Below are 25,141 nucleotides of genomic sequence, written 5' to 3' on the forward strand. Positions count from 1 at the left end.
CCTAACCCATATAGATAACATGTAACACCCTAAATACATATGTATCTATGATTGTTTAAATGTGTATTAAAGTTTAAATTGTATAGTATATTTGATGCAAAAAACAAAAAAAACAAGCCTATCAATGTTCACCAGTTGGATGGAGAATGCTGATGGGTGGTGGCCTATGCTCCTCCACAAAGGAGGAAACAGGTGTAAATAAGCATATATATATATATATATATATATATATATATATAAGCATAGATATATGTATATATGTATGTGTAAATGAATATTTTCGTTTAAAATAATAAACAGAAAAGAGGAAATAAACAAATGATCATTCCGTTGTTGTTGTTGTTGTTGTTTTTCCTCTTTCATAAGAACAAATTTAACGTAAATTATACGCAAATGTTTCAGTTATAGTAGGTGGTAATGGTTTAGGATTAATAACTTCACGTAAACATTCATTATCCCAAATAGTTCGTTTATTATTATTATGATTATCTGTGCAGTTGACAACAGTATTAATACCAATAGTACGATTAATATTACAATTATTAGTATTATTATTGGTACTAACAGATTTCGGAAAATAACTTGGTGTTAATGATCCAAATGTTGATGATACTGGCGATGATGGTGATAATGAGGAAGTTTGTTTACTTGATGAATTATTACATTGGATATTTTGTTTAGCATTATTATTATTGGTAGTAGTAGTAGAAGCAAAAGGTTTAGACCAATTATCCGTAGGTACATCATCTGTTTGATCTAATGACAATAAATCGAAATTGTTCAACGCGGCAGCAGAATATCTAACAACAACACAAAATAAACATCATAAAATGTTGTAGGGAATTAGTGAAAATTAGCTTATAGGTCGATTATTCGATAAATAATTAATAGATCAGAAGGGGTTTTGTGGAGATTTCAGTATTTTCATAGTTGAAATCATGAGTCAATTGAAGCTAGACCACCATGAAAAACCTGGAAGCACTGGACGGCCGTTTCGTCCTATTGTGGGACTCCTCAGTAGTACGCATCCACGATCGCGCCTCGCGAGATTCGAACCTAGGACCTATCAGCCTCGCGCTAGAGCGCTTAACCGATAGACCACTGAGCCGGCCGGCATCCAACGGTGTTAATGTCTAAATTCAACCATGGATGCGCACTGCTGAGGAGTCTCATAGTAGGACGAAACGGCCGTCCAATGTTTCCAGGTTTTCCATGGTGGTCTAGCTTCAATTGACTCATGATTTGAACTATGAAAACTAATTAATACCTGAGACTGTTAAATCTAGTCTTTCTAACTATCGTATCAAAAGCAAGACAAACTAATTATATTTGAATTACATAGAATCCAATTGATAATCACAATCATGAGGCTCATTAGTCAGTAGATTTCTGGCGCATTTCTACTAAGAAACCATGAGGCAATTGAATACCAATCAGATTGGAAGATGGTTGAGCGAAATCGCCACATATTGACTCTGTAATCTAACGTTTAAGGCCTCACTAAGAGTCCTGGAAAGTCCTCAGGTTGAGTCTCGACGGGATTGCGGAGGTGCACTACTGAGTATTTCCATACTAGAATGAAATATTTGTCCAATGCTTCTCCGTTTTCAATGGTTATCTAGTTAAAGTCAATCCATGATGTATACTATATAATTCCACAATCTCTACAAACCTTTAATCATAAAGAGATAACCATTTAGCAGGAACAGAATCAATAACTGTTGAGCTATTGAAAACAATAGACCACATGCTTAAAATCTGATTCAACTACTTCGATTTAAACAGACATGAAGCATCTCTAACTCTCATTTACGCAAACAATATAGCTAAAAGCTGACCATATAAACCGATAAATTCGGTGATCTCCACCTAAGAAAAACATTTCTAACACATAGACTTGGAGAAGATCATTATATATGCGGTTAGATATTACTTTTACGAATATAATAATTAGAAGCAAGAGACGAATAAACAAACTCCATTTCAACGCAAATTCAATGAGAATTGCTTTCACATTTGATAGTTCGATCTCAGCAACCGATAAAGTTACGGTATATAACACATAAACAAATAATCGAAGTTACTCATGCTTCTATAATGACAGGATTTAATAAACATCTCATGTAGCTATAACAATAATCAGCATGACAGAATTCTATTAATTATGTAGCCGAGCGGTTGCTTAGTGATTAGGACGTTCAACTTTTGGTTATTATATAACAGGTTCGAACAACGCTCCACACTACTTCTGTTTGGGAATTAGGTAGTATCACTGTAGCTCAAAGAAAGCCGCACACATCGGTTGGTGGCGTTGTGTTTTCTGAGCTAGATACTTTGACTGGGGAGCTTTCATTGTTATTCTGGACATCATTAAAGCTTGCTTTACGTAGAGGTGAGCTATTCAGTTATTCAACAAGCTTCGTATTAAGGAAATCAGAAAGGAGTGATGGAATCACTAAAAACAGCGCACTTCAATAAGAAGTAGGTGATAATAGGGCCCAGAACAACAATGAAAGTTCCAATAATCAAACTATCCTTTAAGTCAAAGAACATAACATCACTAAAAGTATTCATTTGAACAGCTAATCTTATCCATTACATATACCCAGTATCTGAAAATGAGTTTACAAAAAACTAATTGATTATCCGTAATTCGATTATAAACATTTACATGTAATGTGTATAAGAGTCTTCCAGCTGAAGAGGAAATTAGGAAAAGACATTGGAAGTGGATAGGACATACATTGTGGAAATCATCAAACTGCATCGCAAAGCATATGCTAACTTGGAATCCTGAAGGGAAATGGAAAAGATGAAGGTCAATGAACACACTACGTAGGGAATTGAAAGCAGACATCAAAAAGATGAATAGCAACTGGAAAAGACAACCCAGGACAGAGTTCGATGGAGAATGATGATGGGCGGCCTATGATGCTCTATGAGGGTAATAAGCGTAAGTAAGTCAGTGTATAAGAGTAAGTCGTCATTACTGGAGTTAAACCATGTCGAATGTAAGATAGTTAACCACCACAAGCAATAGAAAATGGTTGCATAATATTTCAAATTCATTAAAGTTACACATGTACAACACTAAACCCTGGTCCAGTGGTTCATAGATCCTGGTTCCAATAGCCCACAACAGGGTCGTAGATCCCACTATCGATGAGTTTCACACTAGAACGAAAAGTTTTTTTTTTCAATGTTTTCTGATTTACAATGGTTATCTAGCTAAGATTTGTTTACAATCTGAGCTATGAAATGAATACATTTAGTATTGTTTGTTTGAATCTTACCATTGATGTGTTAAGACTGCAACTGGTCAGTCTCTAATTGGCATATGTGCATACTGTGCGTATTGCCTCGATATAGCCTAAATTCACAAGCATGGTAAGCAAAGATGGATAGTGGCTAGCAGTGGAATGGAGGACGCACGTCAAGTCCTATTTGGAACTCGTCAGCTGGATGTACCTGCATTTCAGAGTTGATGTTCACTCTAGAACTCGAACCCAGTGCTGACCAGTTGCAGTCCTAACACATCGATGGGAAGATTCAAACAAACAATACTAAATGAATTTAAACTTCACCCTATCGCACAAGCAAGTGGCTATCAGAACTCAGTAGTGGCCGAGTGGATAACACGATGGCATTTGAAGAGAAAGGTACTGGGTTCGAGTCCCAGAGTGAACATCAACTCTGAGATGCAGGTACATCCAGATGACGAGTCCCAAGTAGGATTTGACGCGCGTCCTAGATTCCACTACTAGCCACTATCCATCTCTGCTTACTGTGAAATGAATATTTCGGTTTAAATTAGACCATTTAGATAAGTAAGTCCTTTTTTATCCCTTAAAATAATGGAGAAATAAAATATAAATTTGTTGATCATCAGAAGACGAAACCCAAAATAGTAAATTTATAAACTGACACGGATAAATAACCGGATACACAAACATGAATTAATTGTAATTGGTTGACTGAATTGAAGACAATTACACACACACACACCAATTAAAAGGAAATTATAAATGAACATCGGTTCTTTTGGTCATCTATGTTGTGTTTGACCATTGATTTTTTTCTTAAAGTAATTATTTTAACCGGTACATTATTTTAACTGGTCCATTAATGAATATATACCTATGTTGTTGACAAAATATGAGAATAAGGAAGAATGTTAAGGTTAAATGAGCGGTACTAAGTAAATGTGGCAAGCTAGTTGATGAGATAGTGATTCTTTAACGATTGAGGTAGTTATAATATAGATTACGTAAGCCTAACAACCACCTACCTTGATGAGCGATATTTACTGATGTAGTAGGTTTAAAAAAAAAGCTAGGAGTGGTCAAAGCAGGACATACTGTAAGCCCGTGAATCCATTGGCTGTTCGATTGAGAGAGCCGTATAGGTGGAGGGGTGAAGATATGACTAGAGCAAAATCATCGTAATCTATGGTTAGAGACTTTGGGTGATGTGACTCAGATGCAATCACTTTTTGTGTTTCCTTAGTCTATGGGTAGATAAAAAGCTTTGTTGCACTTTTTTAAGCGGTGTGGTAACCTTAGTCGAAACATATATGCACTAGATCCTATGCTGTTGATGAGACTAACTCACTGACTGATAGGCTATTGTATTAGAGTATCCTATATTAAAAGAGAGCTCGCAAAAGTACCATATACAAATGAAATCAATATCTGGTGGTTAATAGATAGAATAATCATCAGAGAATCACAGCTTGACTATTACAAACTAACAAGCAGCCTGATAACATCTTTTCTCAAAGATGACCACACAGACCAAAGTGAAAAAACCACAGGCGGACTAATGAAACATCAAAATGATAATTATGAAGATTTAATCAGAGTAAATTACTAAAACTATTAATAATAATATGACAACAGCTTATAAACAGTAATATCAGTTGCACAATGAATGAGATGATGTAGTCCAATGACATTATTTATAATTCCCTAGAACGGCTAAATAATAATTGGAAATAGGATTTAGGATGTGCGTTCCTTCTTATTAAGGACTAGTCAGATGGTTTGACGTATCTGTACCCCGGTGTTAATATTCATATTGACAATCAAACCCAATATGTACCTGTCACTTTACACGCTAAAACCTGTCATCCAAATAACCCCTAACTTGCTTAACAAATATGAGGTTATTTGTAATAATTTATTTATAAAGAAAAAACTTCTATCAACAGATAAGATAGTCAATTTAAAACTTTAAATAACTCACTTAACAACCGATTTCAAGAATTGAGTAGCAGCTCCTAATGGTGAAGATGAAGGGGAACAGACTGACGATTGAGGTGAGAAATCTGAAGTGGAACTTGATCGATTTGGGCTATTACCACCAGATGATCCAACGAGTGATTCTCTTTTCAACGCCGTTGTTGTTGTTGCTGTTAATGGTGGTGATGATGATGAAATTGTGAAGCGACCACTTGTTATACCAGCAAGTGATGTTGTTATTAACGGAAAGGAATCATAATGTTGTGATACATTTTCAGGACTAGATTCAGACGATAATGACGATGATGAAGAATTAGAAGATAAACTTTCTTGTTTACGACGTGTATTCCCCAAAGAACTACCCAAATTGAACCATGATTGAAAAGCTGAACTATCATCCATATTTAGTAAAACATTCTGAACAGTTGTATGGTGTGGATGAAATGTTTTTGGAAAAGGTGACTGGTAATGAACAGGAGAGAAAAACAACAGCTAATAGCATTCCCATTAGAAACTTAATAATTAAACTATTTAGAATGCAATCAATTGACGTCTGTGATTTTATAAGAATGAAGCTTAAAAAACACCAAAACTAATATATATATATTCTAATTGAAAGTCCCAATAAACTTGTGATACTTCACTCGTTCACCAGGTATACATTCATTTGCTTAGCTTCAGGACACCCTAAGCGTTAGGGTCCAAAACAAAGTAGGTAGAGTGTAGTTGGACCATGAGACTTAAGTGGTTGAAAGTTAAACGCCATGGCATCTGGTAGTAGGACTCGAACCCTCGATTGCCGAAGAAGCTGACCGGGCACAAAACTGCGGTACACAAGAAGTGTAACTACAAACCGAATACGCTCGGTGAGTTTTATTTCATGGGAGGGTGGTAGCGTATTAATAAAAGTATTCAGCTTTCAATCAATGACGTGCCAGCTCAAATCATAACCTATCTACTAAGGTTCGGGTAGCTGGGTAGTTCCAAACATGACCTAATTCAAGTTCGAATACCGAAACATCTTAAGACTACAAAAATTTAGCTTAAAGACAACAATAACAAGAACCTGTAATAAAATGAAACCATCTTTAACTAGCTGATTTTAATCACTAAATAATATATTCATCGGTAAAATGGAATAAGAAAGATGTACATATCTACGTTTAGTAGTCAGACAATAGCTATTCATCATTACTTTATTTCCAATAATCTATGTAGTACAAGTACTAGTGGACGGATTCCTTTAAATATGTTGTTGGCAAAAAAAGTATCATATTCTTTGGAATAAAAGAATTCATTATACGTTTGTAAGGGTGACTTTCATAACATAACTATTCACGAAATTCTTATCATAAAGAAAGATTAGATAAAATAAGATGGTATAGTCGTATGACTTTATATTACAAACTACACGTAAATTGAAAGTATACTTTAAATGATAAACAAAATATTGTAGCCTTGAAACAAAAAATTATTTTTGCAAAAACAACCCTCGATACTTTGATCGATATTATAACGTGGGTTTCTCTATTGATGGGGATTAGTTGAAATTGAATATTTTAATAGTTGAAACCATGAGAACCAGATACTAAATAGGCTTCAACCCTACAGCTCAATCCTGTAGCGCAACCACACAGGTACCAAGCACCCTGGTGGACCATTCGCACCATTCATATACACATTCATATCACATGGTTACTTATTCTGATCAATGATCACGTAAATCAATTATGCACAGCATGAACAGGCCAAAGTTGACCCATTCCGCTTACACTACAGTCAAACTCATTACTGTTAGCATTAGTGACATGCCTTACAATGTTCCAATGACAATGGCCCTTGAGAACACTGAAAAGCAACCACCAGTATGAATGAAATCGGTTAACCAGCAAACCGATTTTGCGCATGAACAGTCAGCAAACCTTACCAAAGTAATGCCGAACTATCCACAATGTCAATAACGAACTTCCAGTCTCATGTGAGACCTTCAGCTCTACATGGCAATATAGCTTATACCGCATATATCACATATGTAGAGTAGTAAACGAAATAGCTCAGCCTGAGGCGTTAGGGCATAAAGAACGTTTAAAATCCATTGCCTCGTGTCGGAATACTATTACAAGACTATTAAAATTACTATAATATCCACAAAACTCCTTCTAAAATTTAATATGACTGGATTCTATAACATTTTAACTTCCGACTATTAGTTTTATTATCACCGTTTTTTAGATGCTGTGAAACTGCTCGCTTAAAACTGAAAAGGAGTTCTTATAAAATACACTGATTGGTAATTATTTGGGAAGTGTAGCAATGGTCCAGTTGTTAAGGTATTTGACTTTCAGTCACGAAATCACAGGTTTGAACCCAGTTTCACCTACTTTGGTCTGGGTAACCAGGTAGTATCGTTAGCCTTTACACTTAAAGTGTGGTTTAAACCTAAGAACATGAATTTGTACCTGGGGTAACGAATGAATGACAATGTTATTGTCATTATTTAAATACTATGGTAACGAATCCCTCGAGTTTTGGAAAGAGTTGAATGCATCCAAAAGTTGTTTTAATTGCAATAACTACAGTTGAAGACACTGGATAAAAGTCGAAAATTAGTTACAGTAGCATAATCGCATTTATGCTTTATCTTCCTCTAAAGTACTGAGTTTAGTACCAATATATGCTCCTATACTTCAACATCTCAAGTTTAAGTTTCCATCCCGTAAGATATGACTATCGCTTTTTCTTATCTTGTTAATTCACACTCTTGCTGTACTGATAACGTACGGTGTGTCAACTTAAGGCAATAAACATCTGTACTAGGTTGTCCTAGACGTTGACTGGTAGTCTGATAAAACACTTGTAACCAGCACTAAATGAAAAACCAAAACACGAGAACGTACATTTCGTCTTTGAGCCTAACCGACAAGTATCACATTACTTTACGTTTTATTGAAATTTTGTACAATAATAGTCTGGATTCATACGACAGGAAAACAAAAATATCAGCATCGAATTGTTATTGTCTATATTTATCAAATCGAGACCAAAATTTCCTTTTTGTTTTATTAATTAAAATAACCGAAACCGATAGGTCATGGGTTTCAATCTTGCGAGTGCGGGGTCGTGGATGCACACTGATAAGGAGTTTCACAATAGGAAGAAACGGCAGTCCAGTGCTTCCAGGTTTTCCATGGTAGTCTAGTTTCAATTAACTCATGATCTCAACTGTTAAAATTACTATAATATCCATAAAAACCCCTTCTGACAAAATAACCTAGTCAAAGTTTTTGGTAACCTAGATACATTGGCCATGAATAAAGCGACCAATGAAAATACAGTGTACAAGGTCATAGTCAGCAATATATAAATACGACAATTAGACAATCATAAACTAATATAAAACAGACAGCGATGTAATATTCTAATCATATGATGATTAGCTAACAATGTGAATCACCTGATTCTAAAGTAGTAATGATGAACAAAAGAGATGAACACATGATAAGAGGATTATTAGACGAAAATAATTTACATGACGTGATAACGAAAAAATATTCAGATCAATGTTTATGATAAGAGAAGTAAATAAAAGTAAAACTCCTTTTTTTAAATCCTGTATAGTCATTATTTCTACCGTTTGAAAGACTTCGAATTTGATAGATTTTGGCAGATAATTACTAAAGTAATAGACTACTGTTGGGCGTATGACCCAGGTTGAATGGTTGATCGTCCCATCTATGGGTTTTCTTAGCCATGCCGGAAGATATTCACAAAAAAATTTAAGTTATTGGAATATCGGTAAATGTAAATCGCTCTACATAAATAGTTGAATTGATAGATACAAAAATAAGTGGTTGAACTAGGTGCTTCATTTTTTTAAATCTGGATGTTACGAACGAATAAGAACGGTTTGTCATATCCGGACGAAGAATTATACGATTTACTATTCTTAAGTCATTTCCAATTTATTAGTTACAGTCTCTCACAATCACAGCCACTTTTGGCCTAATCTTGCATAATTTTTATTTTCTATTTTATGGTATAATGCGGTCTGGTTTGCTTGTATATAAACCGCGTATGTCTGAAATACAGGATTCATATAGCGGAGGCTGATATTGGTGTCCTAGACTGAACCGGCTGGGTTAGGCTAAAAACTACTATCTCAGAGGATCAACAGGAACTCAGAGTTGATTCTGGGCTGCTCGTATTGGCTGATGAGTCATTGGTTTGGTCATATAAGTCGGTGTTTCTAATTGGCGATTTAATCAAGTGACATATTAACAGGCCATAAAGACATAACAGTTGACATACTACTCCTAGCTGTATACCATTAGATCATACGGTACTCGCATAACTCTTCAAGTTAGTGCTCTATTTTATATCTTATTAAGTGAGAAATGCCCCGACAATATTTGAAGCTTATGACAAAAAGATAACGTAGTGTTTAGAACTTTAAAATACCCAAGATTCCCATTGTGAAAATTAGAACAACATAAATATAAGCGAGCAATATTTGCAGCCTACTTGAACATATGGGCTACCTGTTCCTGTCATCTAGATATTTCAAAAAGTTATCTGGTTTTGTTTGTTTTGACACATTATTATGTCTATTAATCGCACAACCTATTCTGATGGATTCATGAAAAGCTTACAAGCTTTTGCTGTATAAATTACAAGAAATTCCAATCAGAGAAATCGTGGTTGCCGGCAATGTGCAGCGAAAAGAATGTACATTATTCAGACGTCGATGCCTAGACTACTGACTTCTAAATGGCGACCACTCAATATTCATCGTCAGGATCGACCAAGAAGTAAGAAACGGAAACTTGTTGAAATACTTTGTGCTGAGAATCATATATTGTACCAAAAATATAATAGTGAGTAAAGCCTATAATAATAAATAACTTAACAATCAGTCTCCACTTCAATATACATGATTACTCATTTGTCTAAAAAATTTTCAAACTCATCGATGCAATTTGTGAGTTGATGACCACAATGTAGTAGATTGCATAACTGCACATAATAGGTAAAAAGTACAAATTGATGGTAGGAAGACAGGCTTACTAGTAGTAGTGATAAGAATAAGAAAATAACCCAAGTTCTAGTCACTAGTTCAGCATAGGTGTAGTAGGTTAAAGTGGGATTAAAAAGACTTTAATAATCACGAAACATTGTTAAAAATACGTAATAAGTGTATAAATATTATTATAGAATATAAAAGAAAAGATGTGAAAAATGGCAAACAAATACAGGATGCGGAAAAAAAATTAATAAGATCATTTATTAAGTCATATCCGGCTAAGCAAGGGAAGGGGTGGCACAAACTTCTTCTGAATCCATAAACTAGGGTTTTAGGTTCGAATTGATACAGCTTCTGCAATATGTAGGAGACGGGATTGAAACCCATTGGGAAATGACGAAGGTATACGATAGATCACACTAAATGATCCAATTCTGTCTACCATATACCCAATATGCATCAGGCGTGCCAAGACAGAGATATGTATTGTCTTTGTCTGAACCTTTCCAAACCAAGCTGGGAGATGCACACTCATTTTCTGGTCAAGTTGCCTGGGAGTACAACTAATATAGCTATCGCCACGGGAGCAGCTGAATTTTAAGATGCGAATTAAGGAGGAAAACTCTTTTCTACTAGAAAACGCCCACGCAAGGTTGGCTGTATAAAACGTTCTATTAATTGCTCTTGCTAATTTATCATGCTAACATTTGAATCCAGGTCGCGCATTTCATCATATTAGGGACTCGTCAGCTAGTTGTACCCAGAGTTAATGTTCACTCCAAGACTCGAACCCAATACTGCTTGCGTTATTCCCTTAACTTGTGCATCCAGACAGCCCCTGGCTTATGCTATGGGGTGAATTTTGATTCATTTGTATTGTCTGTTTGGATCTCCACACAGTTGTTAAGGACTGTTAGCCACCATCCATCTCCGCTTATAATGTTTGAAACTCAATGGCAATATCGAGACAATCCTTTTTGATGGAGTTTTGTTCTCTGAGCTGGATGGTTTGGTCGTGGAGCTATCATCGTTATTCTGAACGACATCATCAGCACAAACTCCATGTAAAAGTGAAGAGTTCGAATTTCTCCGCACATTATGCAAATACGCCAACAAGAGACTGATCAATTGCAGTCCTTAATATATTAATGTGAAGATTCAAACAACCAATAAATGATGAACAAAATCAAGGTCCTCCAGACAATTTAATTCCATCGAAATAATCATAAGAAAATGAATTGCTCACCTCTAAATTTGATGCCAGTAACAATTTTGAGTCGAATAAACTTGGTTCTATTGTCGATTGATTGTTATTTCGTAAAAATTGTAATAAAACATGTAGAATTGAGCTGTCACCTTGTGATAATTGATTTGTACATTTCTTATCTTGATGTTCATCAGTAGTAGGATTAGATGGAATAGCCTCAACTTCGACATATTCTAAAATAATAGAATAGAAATACACTATTAGTAATTGCTTGTATGGGTATGATTGACTCAGTGGTCTGGAAATTAAAGCTGGTTAATCACTGAGCAATGACGAATGCCATGTTTGCCTAGTCCTTTTAGCAATGATCAGATTCTACTTATTGAGTTGTAATATGGCCACTAGTCTAAATGACTCGACATCATGTGCACTGTATTGCGATATTAGGTCAATGGAATTTAATCAATGCTAAAAGACTACACAAGTATAGCAGTGATCAATCACTTGTAAATATCTTATTTCTAGAATACGTCAGTCATGGCACAAATCTAGAAGTGGTAATATCTGATTGCGTAACAAGGTGACATGAGATAGAATCCGCCAGGGAGCACCACATCCCTCAAGTTTATAAGCACACCTTAGTGACGATTAAAAAATAGCGCGAAACCTATATCAAGAGTTTCTTGTCAACTACCTCCAACCATTTAATATCTCAAAATAAAAACTCACATTTCAACCTCAAGGCTACAGTTTTAGAGTTCAATTTTATAACCTTTGTCACATATGCTGATAAACCGAATACAACAAGTTTAATTTATAGTTTAATGTAAGATTCAGTTGTTCTGCTTGAATGTGAATGTGATGACCTGTAAAGCACAACCCTATTTCAGAATTTAACGATACTAACCCCTAGTGAAGCATTACAATGATCTGATAGTTAATAATTGAGTGTTTAAACGAATGAATTATAGGTATTTAGCTTCTTACAAAAAATAAGAAAGACTTGAGATTTATAAAACTTTTAATGACCAAAGTGAATTAATATAAACTATACATAAGAAGGCTAATAAATTTTGTACATGAAATATTATGCCATGTTACTGTAGTCAGTCGTATTTTAAAACTATTTTCCATGTGGAATCAGAGATATGGATCAAGATAAAAAGATAACCACCTTGCTATAATCAGTAGATCTAATAAATGGTTGAGATTAAAAAACTATAGATATTTGGGATTTCTACAACAATGTGCCAGTATTAGATTTGAGATTTTGGATAGGAAATATACACCAAGTGACCAAAGCATGATGTATACCCGTCGACAAGAGTGATCATATTTGTTAATTAGACTCAAATTTAACTCGTCTCAAGCATAGGCTTATATACTTTGATTTGAGATACACCCTACTTATATGACGGCTAACTGCGCTGCCAAGCTGCTCAAACCGGTTCAGATAAAGTGAGATTCCAACATAAAAACTATTGATTGAAAGTTAGGTCTTTTAAACACTAATCCATAGCCCGAGCAAAATTGAAGAAGTCTTGTAATGATGAACGTCAACTATTTAATTTAAAATCAATTTGAAACAAAATGAACAAATAATTACTAACTAATAAATTCATTTAGTATTGTTTGTTTGGATCTTCTCATCGATGTGTTAGGACCGCAATCGGTCAGTGGCCGAGTGGATAACGCGATGGCATTTGAAGCGAAAGGTACTGGGTTCGAGTCCCAGAGTGAACATCAACTCTGAGATGCGAGTACATCCAGCTGGTGAGTCCCAAATAGAACGAAACGCGCGTCCTCCATTCCACTGCTAGCCACTATCCATCTTTGCTTACAATTACTAACTAATATTTGATAAACTCAAATGTCACATAATTAACCATGGTGTAAACGACAGTCTTCAAGCACTATTTGTTTAACCTGGCATATTAACTATGATACTGGTGTACCGAGAATACAAGGATATTATTATTTTAAAATACATTAACAACTAGCTAAAACAATACTCTATATGACTGACTACTACTACTACTAATAATAATAATACTAATACTAATACTACTACCACTACTACTACTATCACTATATAGATTCATACAGTTATAACATAATATAATGTGTTTCTTGTTGGAAGCAATCAATTGGAATGATTCGATTTTCAATTGTTCAATATGAGAAATCGACCAATTAAAGTTTAACATAAACAATAAACAAATAGAACTAGTTTACGGAAATGTATGGAGTTTTATTACAACTCAATAAACAAAGAACAATCGATACTTTAAACTGTTTGAAATAATAGAAAAAGAAGGAACCATTTGACTTTGAATCTTCATTTTGTGTTAAACACATGATTTTAGAAACAGATCACTTGAAACTTAAGCGAGGTTTTAATATGAACTTTTATCATAATTGGATAGTAGTTAGAAGTGATGTTAGGAAAACACGTTTCACCTTATCTAGGACTTGTCAGCTAATTGAATGTACCTTCATCCCAAGTGTTGATGTTTACACAAATATTTAAATTAATACTTTTCGCTTCAAGTCTCAATGGACTATCCGTTGAGCTATCAATTCAAGGTAGCCATCAACTTATTTAACAGATTGAATGTCAAGTTCCATTAGCTCTTTTCACATTCATCCAAGATGTATATGAACAAATCATGCAACACGCATCAATAATTATGTTGAGCAGAAAAAAGTGTTGTAAAGTTTATGAAAACTACTAAACGCCCTAGATCGACACGTAGACAACCACTTTACATTGATTTAATGAACAACCTGGGATGTTCCTGGATGCTATAACTATTATAGGTGAAGGTTGAATAGTTTTTTCAACAGAATACATTAAAACTCAAAAGGCTGGATATTCAATAGTCTTCGTCAGATGAATACGGTAAAGTTTGGCATTACAACAAAGCTGAAATCAGTAAGTAAACACAACAGGCTCCTTGACGAAATTATGTTATCACTGATCGGTTAGCTAATAAACACTGACTGAGTCGAAAAGACAAGAAAACATATCAGCATAAAATCTTGCGCGAAGGTTTAGTGGATAAAATGCTCAAACAACACAACGACATAAATTAAGTCAATAAGATAGACGATTTTAAAATATAAGCTAACAAGGAGACGGAAATAAAAAATATCCAGTTTCATCAATTATATGGTGAGTTTTGAGTGGTTACCTAGGTTTTCTGATCGACGATTTCCACAATTTAAAGATCTACCACTTATCGGGTTGCTATTATATATATATATATATGACGTAACTCACTAAGTATGAACTCATATGCTCAACTTTGAGCCACACATATGTGTAAGGGCTAGTGGTAGTACTCGGCTACCAAACCGAAGTAGATGAGGTGGAACTTTAACCTGTGACCTAGTGGTTGAAAGTTTAGTGCTTTAAGTGGAGTTTTGTTCTCTGAGCTGGATGGTTCGGTAGTGGAGCTTTAACTGTTCTTCCGAACATCAGCATAAACTCCAGATGGAAATCAAGTATTCAGATTTTTCCACATATGACTCACAAGACAATATGTGATTCTTTCAATTCTGTTGTTACTCCAATTTCTCTCTGTTTCCCTTTCTGTTCTCTTTAATTCAATCTCATGCTGGCAGGCATGTCACCTGCTACTACATACTACTTATATCTGTCAGCTCAAGTAGCATATACCACATTACCACGATTAGTAAGTTATATAACTACGATTAATAAAACAAGATATTCAACCTAACGATCTCTCGAACAGTTCAATCAAATAATGACAGTGTATTACTAAGTGCTAGCAAACCCAGAAGACTTCATATCGTAGCACATGCTTTTTTTAGTTAGTTTTAGTTCCAAAAAGTAATGTTCCAGAAGAGAATAATAATGTGTGTGTGTCAAAGTACTGAAGGACTTCAATAGATAAACATAAACTAATGTCCTTTAAATTACCTAAAAACGACAAAGTAAGCAAGGTACAATGTAGAACATATTGTAACAGGACAGAAAAGAATAAACTGTGATTAGGAAATTACATAGTTTTTATTAGAAGAACAAAATTATAGGAGACATTTTGGCATTAAAATAATAACAACCGATTGCGTAAATATAAGATGCGATACAAACTAGTGTATAGTTACCTTTATAATTATATGTAAAAAAACAACAGCAATACTAGTATGACAGCTAGAAAGTCTTACAGTAGAACCTTTTCCAATAGGCATTCACGAATGTCATTTACCTTTTTTCTTATCCTTTCGTATAATAACAACTTTTGATATATGTACTATTGTTTTGTCAAATTAATTGAAACTAGCGAAACTAAACCTTTTGATATCGTATTTAAAGACTGTTTCTTCATGGTTTATTGATAACGTTTATATTTATGAATGTTAACCGTCTACTGACTTTTTATTACACATTGTAGCTCGTTGAAGTGAAAAAAAACTTGAATTAATATGCCATTATTACAGATCCGTCCTTATGTGTTTTAATCAGTCAGTTAACTGAAGACTTTATACAAATATCTATGGCAAAAAAGAATAAGGTGTATATTAACTAACCATTCTAGAACGAATAGACCGGAAATCCCAAATAGCCGATTGCAATGGGAAAAGGACGAAAAGTAACTCGGATATAATGTATAACTATGTTAACAAAAAACAATAACAACATATAGTCTCAGCCATTCAGCTACAACGTATGACCAGGCACATATATGCATCAGCCCAAGCTGCCACATCTCATTAGCACAACAAGATGAATACCAAATTCATAGAAGTAGTTACTTCAATGGCAGTAATATGTAATAGAAAGATTGTGCATAAGGATATAATACAGGGAGAAAGAATCAGTTCGTAGGAAGAAAGGTATAAAGTAACCTTAATCTCATGGTTTAAGGAAAGACAAAGAGTGTATACACCGACGCCATTGTGATCGATTCTGAACCATGTCACTCAAGTCTCCAACCATTGGTTACGATAGTCACGCGGACCCCAAACAAGTAGTCTGCATCTACCAACATGGCTAAGGCTAGAAGTTAGTGACTTCAAGCGCTGATGCCATGTTTTGGTTTGGCCGCCACTAACTTCTTTCCAACCATCCCTAACACTAGTCAACATTGCGCGTCGTGGTAATTGGTGTTCAAGCATATGTAACACGTCTCCCGACCATATCACAGTCGATGAAGATTTACAACCTCATCAACTGATTTACCATCATTCCCTAATACTCTGCATCTAACCTCACTATTACTTACCCAGTGATCTTAGTAGATGTAAGCAATATTTCTATGACAGCTGGGATCAAATACTGGTAACTTACGAGTATCTTCTACTCTTAATGGCCATGTTTCACAGCCGTAAAATAGAACAGAACGAACTACTGCACAGTATACCCATCCTTTTATCTATATATGGATATCTCGCCTTTGCCATAGGTGACGTAAGGTGGCAAAAGCCAAACAAGTTTTTTTGAAACATATAGTTTAACTCGCTATATCATTGAAACAGGGACGAAAACATAATATCCAATAGTTATGGATGTCAAAAAGGTTGGTTTAACCAACCAATAATATGTCGACAACCCAATTTATTTATAAGTGTTTTGAACATAGTGCAAATACATGAGATTACATTATATTCAGAAGCGACGAAATATATTTGTTAAACCTCACCTTTATTGGAACTGAAATCTGATAATGTAAGCGAATGTGTATTTGAACTGCTTTTCATCCAGTTGTCTATATCAGTGAAATCTTCATGAACTGATGGAGTGCTATCAGTTTCCGGTAAACTAAGAATATCTGATTCACAGTTCTAAATAAAGATAAAATGCAACTATTTAGGTCATTAAATCGCAACGAAATAAGTGATGTGAAAATTCGATACTATTTAAACACATGTTTAAGCGGCCTGTATGACATTTTAAACAGATAACCTAATGAATTAAGCACTCAATATTCAACTAATTGACAAGAAGTTCGGACCTGGTTCTGCTTTATTTGCCCTGACTAACCAGCTAATACTATTATTCCTAATACAAAAGAGTAGTTTAAAGCAGAGTATATACACTTGCATGTAGTATATGAGTTACACTATAGTAATTTATATGAAAACTAGTTTCATTCTTAATTTTAAGATAAGCCATTAGTCGTATTATCTCATCACTATACAAGTGGATTACGTTCAAACTATTGGCTCCTATCATACTTCGTAGGTTGTTCAAAACCCGAGAAAGATTGACTTGCAAGGAGCAGGCTGGATTTCGTCCTGATCGAGGATGTATTGATCAAATATTCTGCCCCGCCAAACGTTAGAACACCGTGATACTTATCACAGACCAACAATCGTAGTTTCTTGACATCAGGGCTGCCATCGATACGTTGAACAGGACTGCTCTTTAGGATTATCTATTGAAGAAGGGTGTGCCTGAGAAGTTTATTAACATCCTAAAAGCCCTATATACAAACACCTCAGGCAGTGTGAGGGCATGCAACCACCTCTCTCCACTATTCCATTCAGGCAGTGGGGTTAGACAACGTTTCCCAATATCACCATTCCTCTTCAACTTTGCCATCGATGGCATTCTGGAAACAGCTCTGATAGATGTAAGTAATGGCAGTGTGGATTTGTTGCCTGGAGAAAGACTTCTCGACCTTGAGCATGCGGATGATATTGCCTTACTGTGCCCAAGCCATGCAATCCGCACTTAATCAGTTAGCAATCAGTGTCCGCAAGTACGGTATATGCTTTGCACCTTCAAAGTGAGAAGTCCTCTTACAAGACTGACAGGATTCTATTCCTTGGGTGGTGAGAAGATTGAAGTAGTTGAGAAGTTCGTGTATCTAGGTAGCTATATAAGTGCTGGTGGTGGCGTGAGTGATGAGATCGATGCACGTATAATGAAAGCCGGAACGGCTTATGCCAATCTGGGCCATCTTTGGTGCCTTCGTGATGTTAGTCTGGCCGTAAAAGGTCGGATCTACAACGCGTCGGTGAGAGCAGTTTTCTCTATGCTTGTGAAACCTGGCCTCTCCGAGTTGAGGATGTTAGATGTCTCTCTGTGTTCGATCATCGCTGTCTTCGAAGGATTGCTGACATACAGTGGCATTACCATGTTAGTAATGCAGAGGTTCGGCATCGTGTGTTCGGGCGCAGAGACGATAATTCAATTGGTGTCACCATCTTAAAACACCGACTTCGGTGGCTTGGACATGTTCTACGAATGTCGTCCCAGGGAACTCCTCGTCGTGCATTATTTGCCGACTCTGGGACTGGTTGGAAAAAGCGGAGAGGTGGTCAGTGTATGACATGGTGTCGTGGTATGAAAGCTGTACAAGACTGGCTTCTGTTGGTCCTTCACGACTTCCTGGTTGGGGTCCTGAAGATGGTGCAACACAGTGGCTAAAGACGTTATTAAATATGGCTCAGAATAGAAGCCAGTGGCGATCCTGCTGTAACCTTCTTTTACTTTCCTCATAAAAGTGCCCGTAACTTCTTTGACTGAAAGAATTCTTTCTGATCGTATCTTTCTATTTCCCCCATTACGATTATTTTTTCACTACCATACACTAACTTGTGGTCGTTATTGTTCTTTTTTGTTTTGTACGCACCTTACACCATTTACCTCTCCCCATTCTCACCATTATTGTGTGGCGGAATGTATCTAGTGCCCCCTTGTACTAATATTTATGTGTTCAAATAAATAAATAAATAAGTGGAAAATAGCGATTGTAGAAACAATGCAGCAGATTTATACTAATACTTGATAAGTACTGCTACTCAAAAACCATGTACGCAGTAGTTAATACTGAAGTGTATGGAAAAATAATTGCAACCTACAAACAGGAATATAAATGAAGAGTATTTATACTTAAAATGGGATCAATAATTCAAGTGCCTAGATTAAATAATATACCTTTAGTGGTATCAATCAGTCATTAACATAATCAACATTATAGACCTTCAAAACTGGAACAATTAACACATTATACCAACTAAAAACTAGTAGTCGATGATTGTAACACATAAGTTCACAATGTGTGACACGATCAATGAACAATAGCAAGGAAAAAAAGTCTAAGCATATGAACCTTCATATATCGTCATATAAATGTTTATAAATAATTGTATACATACATATATCTCTAAGATACCAGGTTTTTAGACACTTATCTGTAAACTCAACTGATTATCTTGAAATTTTATACTGTGCAACACTTCCTTTGGGAATATACTCATTCTCCAAGCATAGTTTTATAAAGGTTGCACTTGAAACAACTAGAAGCATCCCGGATGGCAGCTTCATAACTGTTGAGACTCCACTTACAGAATTATGATGCACCAAGAGACTTTAAACCAATATGGATATTTCTCACTACATTAACTCTCACATTTCTAATCTTTTTGACTGGTCACTATAAAAACAAACCATCATTGTTACACTAGCTGCAGAGACATTTTATATTAAATGTGCCAAATGGTCGAAACTAACGTTAAGTAAACAGCAGAATGAGTTCCTACTTTTCATATTGTGTGGGCTACTACATATACGCAGGATTGAACATAAAAAAAACTGAAATGTGATAAATCATTGCCTACCTTGCAAGTAATATTAGTTTTTCCTTCCGGGAAATGTCAAATAAAAAGATGACTTGCCATAATCTTTGGTCAACTATATCAATATCTATGACAAATCTATGCATTATATAGCCAAGAGATATAATCCTTACAATTTTCATTAGCAATCATCATTTCTGCATTGAAGATAAACCAAGAACCAAATGCAAACAAACGTATGTGTATTCTTGGAACTTATTTCACAATACATGTATTATTCATTTAATCACATACATTAATCAACCTTTTAAAAGATGTTACTAAACGACCTTTTTCAAATCTATATTACATTTTTTCACGAAGTAGAACATTTAGGAATTTTCGAGTTGAGCGACCTTATTTACTAGAGCTCAGAAAAAAGCGACCTGGAAATCCCTCAGAAAAGTGTAAGGATACTTCAGTTTTCTTGCCAAAGGTGACTAAACAATGATACTGTCGATACAAAGTCATTTTTATCACCTCTGTACTTTTGAACTTGTCTTTGAGTTTAGCCAGTAGTTGATGAAGGTTATAATTGCTAATGAAACAACAAGAGACAGTATATTCTTCAGTTTATACAACTTTTTTTTCAAATGACTACCTAGTACAATTCTTAACAACAATTCAGCATATGGAAAATAACTGAAGTTTATTATATGCCTGACAATCTGTGTTGTATGGGCAACTACTAGGAGCATCACACAAAAAACATACTTATTAATGGTAGATGAACTATGACAAATTATTGTGAAGTGAATAGATGTAAAAACGCTATCGATACCGAAATTCTTTGCTAAAACTACATCAGAAGTGAAATACTGGCTTACTTCTAAATTAGACACATCTTTAGATGATAACAACCTGAGTGCTGGTATAAACGAATGTTCCCCAACTTCTGTGCACTTTGTAGCCAAAGGAGATTTCGATTTACACTTGATACAAACGTAGCAACTCTTGCATAACCTATCAGAATAAACGACGATTTATATGAACCAACTTACAAGCACTGAAGGAACTCATCAGACAATAAATCGCCACAACTAGCACAGACGATGAGACGGTTTGATTGTGGTTGACTTGAAGGATCGTGCTCCATCTCAGACTCAGAATTACTCAGGATATCCCATGAATCTCCCGAGTCGTTAGACAGGCATTCAATAGATTCATCCCCCATTTTGAAGACTACGGAACTTCAGTGGACTTAAGCAACATAAACCAGGTGATTAAAGATTCGTTTAACTACCCTCCTTCAAAATGCTCGATATCCAATCCCATTGTCAGTAGCTTATATAAACAAATTGATTTGTTTGCTCTCCCCTCTTGTTGTTTTGGTACGGTTCCTGGTGTTTTTTACAGTTCGATAAGTGATAGTCCAGCTACTCGACTGGTAGGTTGTGATTTGTAGATTTGTATATCGTGTAATATGAGTATGTTTGTCTCAGGGCATTAGGGATTCCAGACATCAGTAACTATCATAATCAGGCAGGAGGCTGGTTGGGTGTAATTTAAAAGCAATAAAGTAATAATTCGAGTGCTAATAGAAGACGATGGTTTCAAGAATAAATAAATTACTTATCTAAGCGACAATATGTGAGATGAAATTAAAATATGAGAATAGAGATGATAGGAGAGATAGACACTAGTCCTGGTGTGCAGCAATAATAAACGTGGTGAATTACCAGACATGAAAGAGACTCAGCTAGTCTCAATTGGTTGCAAATGGCTATGGATGGAATAGAATGAGCTTCTGCTTAACGGGTTCCCGTATCTAGAAATAGTGGATCACCGATGCCTCCAGGTAGGGCGTCGGTTGTTCAATGAAATAATGCACACCTGCCATTTTGGGAGGTTCGGGTTCGATCCCCAACCGATGAACACCGCTTTTACCAAACTATGCTCCATTGGGGGTAACAGGCGTAAGTACGTAAGTAATATCCCTCCTGGTAAGAACCTAGGTATATTTAACGATCAAAAGGGGAAAAGTTTTGGTAAATTATAGTAAGATACTGCCCTTAGCTCACAAGAATTTGTCGAATTTTCTCTTGGAGGACTCCCAGGAAGTCACTTGGACTAGTTCAGCCAACAGAGAACGATAGCGTTTGAATACTTCCACGGAGTAGTTAACGTAGGACTTTAGTTAGTAGTTTACCAACACTCCCAGGTCTTTCTCAACTTCGGATACCTCTATAGGGGAGCTACCTAAGTTGCATTCGTAATCTATAACAAGTCTCAAATTAACTACCGTACAATTTGCAGTGCTAAAGGCAAATCCGTTGTTTTCCCCCCAACTTTGAAGATCAGTCAGATCCTCCTAAAGTGGCAATCTATCATGTTGGTTGCGCGCTTCTCTTCAGAGTTTCACATCATCAGCGGAAAGTGAAAAATTTGAAGATACCTCTTGAGGAAGATCGTTTATATAAATCAAGAACAGAAGAGGGGTTAGTACTGAGCCCTGAAGAACCTTACTAAGACGTTCTGGAGCCTGAGAAAAAGTGAAGTCTACCCTAACTTTAAAAAGTTGATTGTTTAGATAGGAGGCAAGCCAACCAATTAACGGTGACTTGATACCTATCTGTTTGGTCTTATTGATAAGAAATATATGAGTGACCCTATCAAAAGTTTTTGACTAGTCAACCTTTCCCTTGCGATCAAGGTTGGTTGTCCATCTGACCACCGTGGTCAGAGGTCTGGTTATACGAGGATGACCATTCCTGAAACCCTGATGTTGGGGTGAAAAGAAGTTTACGGATAATAAGCAGTCATGTAGATCGCCGTAAGTCAAGGACTTCATATTTTAAGACGGTATTGAAGGAAGTGTTACCGGCCGGTAGCTTATAATTACATTGCGTCGGTCTCCACTGATTATTGGTGTAGGGTGAGTAAGCTCCCGATTCTCTGTAACCGTACCTCGGCTTAGCGAATGTGAGAACATTACATTGAGCGGTTTTACTTTATCTAGTACTGAAGCCTGTCATCTCTTATTGCCTTTGTGCATTGGCTCCTTACTTTTCTGACCTACCTGTATGTGCTATTGGTACTAGTTCGTTTATGTTCCACTCAGTAGTGCCTTCTGCGTCTTGGCATTTGAAGATTGTGATTCGTGATAACTGTACGTTGCTTGTAATATTTGGAGACCGAACTTATGACAGACTGTTTTGTAGCACATGTGATAGTGTAGGATTTAATTTGTCTTACAGATATAACACTAGAACTGTAAACGCGACACTGACGATCCCAGAGTCTATGTGAAAGTTATAGTCATAACAAGGACAATATGCCTCTGAAATTTATCTGCTTCCAAACATAAAAAGTTATATTAGTACAATATTTACAATAATTACAATCGTTAAGTGAAACGCACAAACATACAGACCAGTATTGTGTGTCTTATTGAAATGAACAAAAATTATGAATCAAAATGATATAATAGGATAACAATGTCCTTCAATTGGTAGGTCACATGCAACAGGGATAGTTTACAGACACACCAGACCAGATTGATGTGATGTGCGCTTTAACAACGGTTTGATTGGTTATTTATAGACATAACTAACATTCCCTCCCATGCGAGCACCATATCCAGGCTTCTCTACTGTCGCGCCCAAATAACTGATCTCCAATTGTCACAGGTTCCATATACCCCGGCTAGTCTCTTCGGTTGCTGTTTTCAGTCGAACTGTGCAGATTCGTCCATCTGGACCATGATTGACCTGTCTAACTATAGCTTTTGGCCACAGATTTCTCAGTGAGCCAGCATTGTCTACTAACATTAAATCTCCCGGTTGTAAATTTCTTCCCGTGTCTAACCACTTGGATCTCGCCTGAAGGTTTGATAGGTACCCCCGCAGTCATCTGTTTCAGAGTAGGTTAGGTAGTTGTTGTGCTTCCTTCCATCTCCTGTTATATAAGCACGCTTTATTCATCTGTGCTTCATCGAATGATATGAATTGACAATACCTTATTTGGCGTAAGTAAATCCAGATTATCACGGTCATTGACTAGCTTTACGAGTGGTTGATTGTTTAGTATTCCTTCAACCTCTTTTTAAAATGTCTCCAAAGACTGATCCGTCAGTACCTTCTGAAGCAGTAGAGATTGTAGAATTCTTCTTACTGACTTTATGATGCGTCCCCATACACTGCCTCGATGACTAGCTCTAGGAAGGTTAAAGTGCCATTCACAACCTCTCTCTAAAAGGGAATTTGCTATCTTATTCTGGTCCCAACTGCACATTATCTGTCTAAGACCATCATTAACATCTTTAAAGCTGCCAGATGCACCCTTACTCTTATTCCCGACTCGTACAAATGCACCTTTCTCAACACTATGTACGATACTACGGTGAATATGTGCTGCCTGTTTCTACGGCTTCTTAGTTACAGAGGCCTTTGGTTTTTTCGGTTTGATGACCTTCATTTTCCAAATCTTTCTTAGATTTGATTTGGGATCATTATCAGATGGTGTTACAGTTTTTGGCTAAGCAAACTTGGGTTTAGAGTGGACAGTTTTATTTTCTGATACTTTTCTCTGTACATGCTCAGCACTTTCCTCAGTGGATAGTTGGGTATTGATGTAGGTATTACTAGTACTGTCTCTCTGCTCTTCCCGCTTCCTATGTAAAAAGGTGTTATGTCTCCAGCCACATCCTAAGACGGTACGTGACCTCGGTGCTAGACAATTTCTCGCCTTATGGTTCGCCTTGAGACAAACATTACACAACTTCTTTAATACAAACTCTATCTTTGTATTCATATCCTTATCTCTAAACCTTCCACATTGGTCTAAGGGATGGTTTTCGGTACATTATAAACATGACAACCCAAAAGTCCTTGGTCTTACGTTTGAAGGGGCATCGCGCTCACTCATGCTGGTGAACAACACTCTTGCCTTATAGTCCGGATTAAGGTGTCCTTTAGGAACAACAATCGACTGTTTTGATTGCGATTAGAAGGATCTCCACTGACAATTAACCCATATCTGTTATTAGCAATGTCTGATTGCTTCTTCACAAATTCGTAAAGGTCATTAAGTGAAGGCTTTCTACACGTCTTGAGGATTATACATGCCACTTTAACCCATTCT

At 36.0% G+C, this 25,141-nt stretch overlaps 1 protein-coding gene and 1 non-coding gene across 2 annotated transcripts; one reads left to right on the forward strand and one right to left on the reverse strand.

The window, feature by feature from the left end:
• Positions 1 to 2,605: 2,605 nt before the first annotated feature.
• Positions 2,606 to 21,335, reverse strand: Smp_153290 (putative cement precursor protein 3B variant 3). The gene is made up of 6 exons (XM_018797602.1): positions 21,061 to 21,335; positions 20,887 to 21,022; positions 17,137 to 17,278; positions 11,507 to 11,700; positions 5,245 to 5,702; positions 2,606 to 2,793 (listed from the first exon to the last, which is right to left on the reverse strand). Exons 1-6 carry the CDS (start codon positions 21,231 to 21,233, stop codon positions 2,781 to 2,783), a joined length of 1,116 nt encoding a protein of 371 aa, XP_018652627.1. The 5' UTR covers positions 21,234 to 21,335; the 3' UTR covers positions 2,606 to 2,780.
• Smp_tRNA_00616_Pseudo_TTG.1.1 lies at positions 13,140 to 13,210 on the forward strand. Its single transcript has one exon. It is a non-coding gene (tRNA).
• Positions 21,336 to 25,141: the final 3,806 nt, after the last annotated feature.

Source organism: Schistosoma mansoni, chromosome 5, assembly GCF_000237925.1.
Source record: "Schistosoma mansoni strain Puerto Rico chromosome 5, complete genome".
NCBI classification, from domain to species: Eukaryota; Metazoa; Platyhelminthes; class Trematoda; order Strigeidida; family Schistosomatidae; genus Schistosoma; species Schistosoma mansoni.